Source organism: Amphiprion ocellaris, chromosome 12 (assembly GCF_022539595.1).
Source record: "Amphiprion ocellaris isolate individual 3 ecotype Okinawa chromosome 12, ASM2253959v1, whole genome shotgun sequence".
Lineage (NCBI taxonomy): Eukaryota > Metazoa > Chordata > Actinopteri > Pomacentridae > Amphiprion > Amphiprion ocellaris.
In genome coordinates, this window is record NC_072777.1 from 31589778 (window position 1) to 31599554 (window position 9777).

General features: G+C 42.2%; 1 protein-coding gene across 1 annotated transcript; it reads left to right on the forward strand.

Annotated features, from left to right (window-relative positions):
- Positions 1–2318: 2318 nt before the first annotated feature.
- On the forward strand, positions 2319–9527 carry trib2 (tribbles pseudokinase 2). Its single transcript, XM_023271955.3, has 3 exons — positions 2319–3569; positions 4947–5239; positions 7317–9527. Exons 1-3 carry the CDS (start codon positions 3300–3302, stop codon positions 7789–7791), a joined length of 1038 nt encoding a protein of 345 aa, XP_023127723.2. The 5' UTR covers positions 2319–3299; the 3' UTR covers positions 7792–9527.
- The last annotated feature ends 250 nt before the right edge of the window (positions 9528–9777 follow it).

Consider the following 9777-nt stretch of genomic DNA (forward strand, 5'->3'; position numbering starts at 1 on the left):
AATATATTTGTGTAGGGTCAGAACTTAAGCTTGAAATTAGCCCATTTAATCTTTATAATTACTAATGTTAAGTTGTGTCCTTAATATTTGCATTACTGAGGTTAAGTTTCAGAATTAATGACAGCCTTAATATGTATTATAGTCAGATAAAGTAGTTCTTTATATAATTTTTGCAGGGTTTTATTCCTTAATATGTAAATTACTCCAGTAAAATGACACTGTAAATAACATTAAAGACTCTGAACTAATTCGTAATCACAATCTTTTTAATTTGAGTACAACTTTGCTGTTATTTTAAATGTGCTAAATAAAAATTAACAGTGGTATGACATGTTTTATTTGCGGTTTTCTGGGTAATTTTTGCCCCCAAAAAACATACAGTTCATATGTGTGTCACAGCAGTGTGGTCTTATTTATGCTGCAATTTTATCTTTAACTTGATTACATCTATTAGAATGTCTGCAGAGTGTGTTATACAGTTTGATGTTGTATTTTTACTGCATTATGTGCTTTCACAGTGTATATTTATGTATGGTCAAAACATTAGCTCTAAACTACTTAGGTTGGTCTATATAATTAATAATACTTACATCATTAATGTCTAGAATTGGGTTAAGTTCTGGAATTTCTAGTACTGTGAGGTCTTAAACTACATTTTTACATCAGATTATTCTCCATGATTCATTAGACTGTAAGACCTCAGCTTTAATATGTATTATAGTCAGATAAAGTAGTATTTTACATCATTTTTGCAGGGTTTTCATCCCAAATATGTAAATTAGTCAGGTAAAATCACACCAAAAATGGCACTATATACGTTTTCATGTATATTTTTGCAACGCTCCAAATTAGTCAGGTTGAACTACATAATTAATACCACTTAAAACATCAATAGTTTTGGGGTTAAGTTCTGTAATTTAAAATACTGTGGAGTCTTAACTACAATATTACATCAGTTATTTTTATTTAATAACACTGTAGGGTTTCAGCCTTAAGTTACTCAGGTAAAGTAGTATTTTGTGTAATTCTTGTAGGGTTCAAATCCCAATTTGTACACATTACACCATAAATAACACTATAGGGCTTAAACCCTAATATCCAAATTTGTTAGCTGAAGTTTTTATCTTTTTTTTAAACTGGAAAACATTTCGGATGTTATTCTGAATGTGCAATGCATGTCAACAGTGACATGGCATATTTTATAAATGGTTTTTAGATTAATTTTGTTTCCAAAAATTTATATTTCATGTTACCAAAGTGTTGTTTAGTTGTATTACCATGTTAAATAAATAATAATAAATGAAAAAAGCAGTTATTATATTGTCTGAAAACACTGCGTTACACTTTCGAGTTTTATTGCCATTTGCAATGTAAAGGTACATTGAAATTCTTTGTGTATTTTCTTGAATCAGCTTTATATACAGGAAAAAATAAAATAATAAAAAAGGTGAGAAATACAAATATACATTATAAAAATAATTACACATTGTAAAAAGAGCACTTTGTATAAAAAGTGTTTAAAATAGATATCCTGAGAAATTAACTGCACACATTTTGTGGTGTACAGATGCTATAATGTCCTTTTACCCTTTAACAGATTTTTTAAAAAAATTCATTATGCCCTTTTTGATGTTTTCGGCTTAATTTTGCTCCCAAAACATGCAGTCCTTATGTCGTAACACTGCAAATTTTCTTTACATTAATCCACCTCATAGTTTTCACACATTGCACTCGTATAAATTATTTTTTTACTATGATTTCTGACTGAGTGGACTCGTTGACAGGATTGCTGCAATGACAAAAACAGAAATTCTGTTTTCACATCTGAACACAGTGTTGCTCATTTGTGCATAATGGTGCCGCAGATATTGCTACTTGTACAGCTGTGCAGAGCAATGTGTGTGTGTGTGTGTGTGTGTGTGTGTGTGTGTGTGTGTGTGTGTGTGTGTGTGTGTGTGTGTGTGTGTGTGTGTGTGTGTGTGTGTGTGTGTGTGTGATTCAGGGATCCCCCCCTTCGCTTTTCCCCTGAATGACATTTCAGGAGGAAACACATTTGTAACGCAGCACGTACAGTAGCTATACTCTCACCCACCTCGCTCCTCACCCCAACCAATTTACCAGCATGAGATGCATTTAGATTCCTGGGAGGGGGGGGTATCCGTCCTGCGGCTCACGTGACTCCGCTGCATAATACGAGTTAGAACCAATGGGAGTCGGAGTTGAGGGGTGACGTCAGGGGGCGGGTTGATGCATGCGTGTGTGTATGTATATGCGTGTCTCTCTGTGTGTGTGTGTGTGTGTGTGTGTGCAGACCTCCCCTCTCTCCCCCCGTCCTCCTCCCTCCTCCAGGCAGCAGCTCCTCCGTTCAGGCGCAGTGTGGTTCAGTGTGAGCAGCTCGGCCGGCCTCCCCTCCGCGCTAAATGGACTAGATTCCCCCAGCCACGTAAGAAGCACCGCGGCGGCCCCACCGGAGAGAGGATGTCCTGCTGAATCCAGGGATTGGCCTGGGAAAGTCGGCCGGCCGTCCCTTTCCTTCCTTCCTTTTTTTCCTTCCTTCCTTGCATCTATCTATCTATCACTTCTTTTTTTGCTGGAACCAGGAGAGGGACTCCCTGCACACAAAGAGCCGCAGCAGCAGCCTCTCTGGATGGGCATTTTCTCCCCCCGTGGCCGCTGACAGCCGCCGGTGCACGGATGTGTGATCCCCGGGAACAAGGCCGGATTGACCTGTACTAGTTAGCCGCCGAAGCTAACTAGTTAGCTCTGCACCTGCCAGCTCACATATATTTTTTTTTAAATTCTTGCCTTGGCTTTTTGGTAAAACTTCCTTTATTTTGTGTTTTATTATAATTTCTGTGCCTGAATTATTTCACGAAACGTGCCATTATATCGCGTAAAAACCGGCAACATAAGCTAGCAGACGGGCTCCATTCATTGGGAAAGCTAACTTTTGGTAGCCTTTGTTGCAGTTTTGTTGCTTTAAAAGGTGAATGAAACTGACTTTGATTTTTGCCTCCAGAATGGAAAACAAAAGGAGGTCAAATGAGCTGTAAAGAAATATTAGAGCCGTTTTTGTAGCAGCGACCCCATTTTTTTGTTGTTTCTCCAACTGCAAGGTGCAGCTATTTTTTTTTTTTTTTTTACTTTTTTAGCTTTTGCTTCACTGTCGGAGCGGTTGTGTTGTTTTGATTAGTGTTTCTCCTCAAATCGAGCCGGAAGGAGGAAGGTTTCCCCCACCTCACCACCGCCACCATCATCATCATCACCACCGTTTTGGGGAGTTATCGCACTTATTCCTCATGAACATACAGAGGTCAAATCCAATTAACATTTCACGTTATGGGAGATCGCGGCACAAATCGCACGATTTCGAGGAGCTATCCTGCTTAAGGACTACAGAGTCGCACCAGAGCTTCAGCCCCAACCTCGGGTCCCCCAGCCCGCCGGAGACCCCGGACTCCTCGCACTGTATCTCCCGCATCGGGGACTACCTTTTGTTGGAGCCGCTGGAGGGAGACCACGTTTTCAGAGCCGCCCACCTGCACAGCGGGGACGAGCTCGTATGTAAGGTTAGTATTCACCGTGTCCGTGCAGCTTCTCCTCTAATGTGCAAATGTCGTTTCATGCATTAAACAACACAACAAAAGCCATTCCTAGCATGAGTCCATGCGAGTTTATTCCAATGCATATGCCCCTAAATGTAATGCACATTCTTTATAGACAGAGCTCATCATTCTCCTCGGCTTTTTAATAATTGCTTGCATTGTAAATAGAGAGCTGGCACAGCAGCCTAATGGAAAAAGTGAATGGGGTGAGCTGCGTGGTTTGGATTGCATGATGTAACGTTGACAAAGGAGTGAGTAACCACGCACACACTCCTCTCAGAGCTATTCTCGCTTACCCATGGCTTCTCCCTTTCATAGTACAATGCTGTAATCGTATTATTTCACCATTTTGGATTTATATTCGGTGCATAAACAGTCATTTTATATCAAATACTTGTTGGATCCAGAGGAAAATTAGCACAGGGGAACTTCACAAGTTCAGCCAGCTGCTGTGACATTGGCTCCAGCATTGACCTCCCTGACCATAAAATATAAAACACTGCTCCCTAAAGCTCGAGGACAACCTCATGGCCTTTCCTCACCACATTTATAGCCCGTATTGACTTTCCTATTACTGATTATAAGGGCAGCAGGGTCGTCCCTGAGGAACATTACAGCTTTAAGCTGGCTTAAGTGAATTGATGAATTGAGACGAGAGTTACATGCACCCTTGGACTCATAAGGCATGACATATCCAATAACCCGTACCTTTTGACTTGAGATAATGTTTTGTCATGGCAGTAACAAATTAATGGCCTTTGGCACAGCCTAAGAGCTGTTTGACCTCATCTGCTTTGTGCCACTTTCAGTACAGCAACAATCAATCCCTTCCTCCAGGATTGATCATTACTGTCAGACTGGAGGCTCGGGTCACAACTTAAGATCTGGAGACCTGTGGGGTGTATTTGTATTGACTGCAGGCATAGGAGCCCTCTCACCTGAACTGGTTGTACTGAAAGTCAATTGGGGGTTACTATGGAAACAAAAGAGACACTGCAAACCCCAGGCTGCAGTATAATACCATGCACTAATATGATGCTTTCAGTTTGCCTCTGTTTAACCTCACTCACGCGCAGTTTTGTGTCACAAGAATGTGGCGGGTTGCTCATATTTTGGTGACATTTAGCTTAATTAGAGGGCAATTTGATGCTCTTTCAGTTGGACCTAATTGTGTCCTCACTGTGGGAAAGTGGAATTAAACTATTTGGCAGATGTTTTCACACCAAGATCTTCAACCACCAAAACAACCTAATGAGATAGTTGTGCTCATATATCACTCCAGATAAGAAACGCATCCAACAGGCCTGCAAATCTAAATGTTTTCCTTTCTTGTGTTTGCAGGTTTTTGACATTGGCCGATACCAGGAGTCACTGGCGGCCTACTTTGCCCTGGGCCAGCACCAGCACATTAACCAAATCCTGGAGATTTTGCTCGGGGAGACGCGAGCGTATGTGTTCTTTGAGAGGAGCTATGGCGACATGCACTCTTTCGTCCGCACCTGCAAGAAGTTGCGAGAGGACGAAGCTGCCAGGCTCTTCTATCAGATAGCCTCGGCTGTGGCACATTGCCACGACAACGGACTGGTCCTCCGTGACCTCAAACTGAGGAAGTTTGTCTTCAAAAACGAGGACAGGTGAGTTCTGCAGAAAGTCTGTGTCGAGCTTCTCCCTTTCATCTGAACACGTTGCATATGTGGCATTACAGCCGTGTCAGTGTTATGTGTCATATCTCAGTTTACACGGTGTAAGCTGAGACAGTACGAGGGTGACATGCCTCTCCCAGATGTTGTGCACAGCGTAGGAAACATAAGCCCTTTGTGTCTCCCCTGGTTATTTTTGTGCACAGGCTTTATGGTGGATATATACGAACACGGACGTCACACTTGAGGAAACATTTGGCGTCGATTTAAGCATGAGACTTAGAGCTGATGTCGACGTGCAGAGTAGTTAGCAGGCTTTGTGCATGGCAGATGATCATTTCAGCTGAGCATCTGCACTCCTGCAATGATGAGCCAGAGAAAACTGGAGAATCTCACTCTAACTGTGCACGTTTGCTGCCCCCTGGTGGCAGCATTTGGGAACTACACCAATAAAACACAGGCATCTGTTGCTACAGCAACGCCAAAGCTGCTTTTTATTAATGAAGATGTGTTTTAAATTCGAGTAGCTGTTGATTCTGGCTATTTTTACCATATTTTTTTTAGTTATGCCACTGCAGGCTGCATGCAGATCCTCCCAGTAAAGTTCCTTCTGGAGGCTTCTTTCCTGCTTATCTAACTCCTTGGCAGAGGCACTCGCTGCACTTCGGTGCCCTCTGTCTGGAAGCGTGACGTCATCCTTTGGCGCTAACTGTGGAAAAGAGAAGTTGAGCTGCCTCACATATTTAGTCCGGGTCCAGTAACCTTGAATGTCACATCAGACCGCCGGGATGCGGCGTCGTCCCCCTGCTCCTATTTAAATGATTGATGTCGGCTGAATTTTTGGAGTGATGTTGCAGGCCAGTATTGGGTCACATTTACTATATGGCCTGTCAGGACTCTTCTTACATCCTTTCAGTCGTGCTGAATCAGTGGACAAGAAGACAAAAAGCTGCTTTAGAGACCTGCTCTGGCTGCAACCCAAGGCTGTGCTGAATGCATAGATGTGAAAACCAGTAAGAGCAGGCATTAAATGATACCTGAGCAGGCCTCCGCAGCATGACTTAGCTTCCCGACCTGATTTTGTCATACTGCTGTTAGCCTTTAACCAAGCCTTTAAAGAGTCAGAGTCTGGCCTTGAGCGGAATCTGGTCACTTAAACTTTTCATGTCTTCCTTGTACAACAACTGCACACATTCAGCTTAAATACAGAATGTGCTACAATTAAACTGGGCTCTTCTTTCTTATTTTTGCCCTTCTAAGCCCTCTTAGCTGTAATTGCAGGTTTGCACATCCTACAAATGAGCCATTATCCAGGCTGTATTTATAATTCACACGGCTCTTTATCTCACAGAGGAACAATGGGCATTTAGCTCAAGGAAAAAAAATGGAATTCCTTATTTAAAAATGCAAAAACGCTCCACAGCGTATTAATGAAAGCAAATTACTGATCATGAACCAGCCAATGGGCTAGAGTGAAAGCTTATGCACAGATGGCAGAAAATGCATTTTTGTTTGCGTCTGAGATATTATCACATACAGTTTGCGTAATGTATAATGCCGTTTGGACTTTGCATGCAGATGGCAGCATTTACACAACCACACAAGTGTCTCTTAGCGTGCACATGGAAAATTTTCTCGCCTGAGCTTCTCCAAATTCTTCAGTTTCTGAACAACTAGTCATTATTATCAGCACTCAGGGGTATTATAGCTTAGAAAAGAGCAGGACAAAAAGAAGAATCCACATTGCTGGGTGCCGCTTGATTTTCAGAGCTAAACAGTTCAGTGCATGAAACTGAAGACGAGCAGCCACCCATAATTATGCTACTTTTTGGAAAGCCTGTACAATGATGCTTTTTTTTATCTGAGTGAAAAGAAATGTCAGGCTTAAGCCTCGAGAATTATGAGCTCTACTTGCTTTGATATCCAAAAGCGATGGATTTAAAGCACTTAAGATGTCCATCAGAGCAAATTACCCCACTTGATTTGTCTTTTGTGCTTTTTTGTTTTGTTGGCACGTAGTTTGGAACTGTGATAGCAACATTAACAAATAATGCTCCGGTTGTGTCTGCAGAAGCCTTGTGAAGCTGGAGAGCCTCGAGGACACTTATATCCTGGAAGGTCACGATGATTCTCTGTCAGACAAACATGGCTGCCCGGCCTACGTCAGTCCTGAGATCCTCAACGCCAGTGGCAGCTATTCGGGGAAGGCGGCCGACGTCTGGAGCCTGGGCGTCATGCTGTACACCATCCTCGTGGGGCGCTACCCTTTCCACGACGTCGAGCCGGGCTCCCTGTTCAGCAAAATCCGCCGGGGCCACTTCAACATCCCCGAGACGCTGACGCCCAAGGCCAAGTGCCTGATCCGCTCCATCCTCCGCCGGGAGCCCGCGGAGCGCCTCACCTCTCGGGAGATCCTGGAGCACCCCTGGTTCGCCTCGTCCGGGGCGCTAGGGGGCGCCGTCGTGCATGGCAGAGGGGAACGAGAGCAGGAGCAGATGGTGCCTGAGGTGAACATGGAGGAGGAGCTGGAGCAGTTCTTCAGCTGAGCAACAACACCAAGCACAAACGGACGACTCCGCCACGGTCGGCTCGCCACGGTCACAGCAGAGCCAAAAACAGTAGTTTAGAAATAAATAGGTGAATTTGTCACTCATAATAAAGGTGTTTCCATCCTGTTTCCTTTTCCACCATTTCATGGAAAACCTTGAGCCTGGCATGACAAATGGCATCTATACATCATCTGGCGACGCGGGTCCCGATCAGGGACGTTGCCACCAGACATGCAAGTTGCAAATAATGTAGCAAATGTTCTTTTTTTTGGATCTGTTTGGTTTAATGTGGTGCTCATAAACACATTCACCATTTTTTGACACTATGGAAGGCATGAAGGGACAACGCAGGAAACCGAGGAGAAATGAACTGACAAACTGCAACACCACACATTTTCTTACGGATTTTTGTTTAGATTTTTTTCTGTAATAGTTTTAGGTGGTAATAATTGAAACCACACACCCAGAGTCAGAAATAACAACCCCAAGTTCTAAACTAATACAAGGTGATAATCCTGACCTGGGACCATCGGTGAGGAAACGGAGCAGCGTAGGCTTTTTTTCCTCATCGTCATCATAGCTTTTCGTTTCGTTGGTTGGTTTTGTCATTCAGTTTCATTGAAAATTCTGCCACTAAACTCCTTGATGGCCTTGTTTTCAATTTCTGTCTCTTAAGCCGATACCACACTTTTGTAAAACATCTTTTTCTTTTTGTTTTTAAGCTATTCCAATCTGTTGTTACTGCTGCTTTAATGTCACTCCCTGAACCTCAAATCTTAAAACCATTTTCTTCCCAACATGCACTTGATGTGTTAAGGTGAATGGACGATTCCACCTCTTTAAAAAAAAGAAAAAAAAAAGAAAAAAATTAGCTTCCTTTTATTTAAATTCATTCTTCAGTTGTAGGAACGAGAACATAACATTTATTTAAATTGTAACAGCTATATATAAATATATATAAATAAATATAAATATATATATTTAAAACTACATTGCAGGGTTTTTCTTTATCCAGAGATTCCTTTTTCATGTATGATGTAGGCAATATCTTGACACAGGACAGGCGCTAAGAGGTAAAAAATGTCTGTCTGAAGTTTTAGAATATCTTCTGTGCCAGTAATCCTGTGCCCCGACAGCCCATGCCACCCAGTCTCCCTCGTTTCTTTTTCAAAAACTTGATACGAGCTATTCAGTGATAGTATTGCTATGACATGCTCACTCCAGAACCTCATGTTAGTTTTTCTACTGCCTGCGTAGGGTTCTGTGAAACGATCATGCTCGGAATGGGTACCAGTGGACACGTTTCTTCGTATCTCAATGTTACTTGAATTTGTGTTTTTAAATCTAGTCATATGGCATGTGCTCCATGAATGCTATAGCCTGCCTAGCAAAGGGTGGGTGGGAAGGGAGGCAGGGGTGGGTGGGGGTGAGGGTTGGGGGAAGTAGGAGGGTGCTTGTTTTTTAAGAAAAAACATGAAAATTCTCAGTTTGCTACTTTTCTGAGTTGCTTTTCGATTACACAAAAAAACAACTATTGCTTTCATTGTTTTTGTAGACTGAGCTACCTTTTTTTGTTTAAGTTGGTGCTGATTTGGTGCTAATGTTTAGTCCTTTTTTGTTTCATGGAGGGGGGTGGTGCATGGTGGGATATCTGCCTCAGATGTTCTGATTGTATCGTAACAGATTCTGGTGTTTTGTCCAAATTTATTCAGTAAATAAATTGTGAACTGCTATTTGGTTTTTGTTTTTCTTTGCCTCGCATACAATAAATATTCGCTACTGGTTAACACAACATGCAGTGTTACCACTTGTTGCTAGGGCTAAACAATTTGGGAACAATCAATCTTCAGTATTCAATGAACAAACATAACGGAGCATTACTACATGAGATACCATTGACACAACAGTTTTAAAACTTGGGTTAGATGTGCGTAACATCTTAATTTGCAGTCTTGACAGTTGACTAACTGCGTTTTTTTCAAT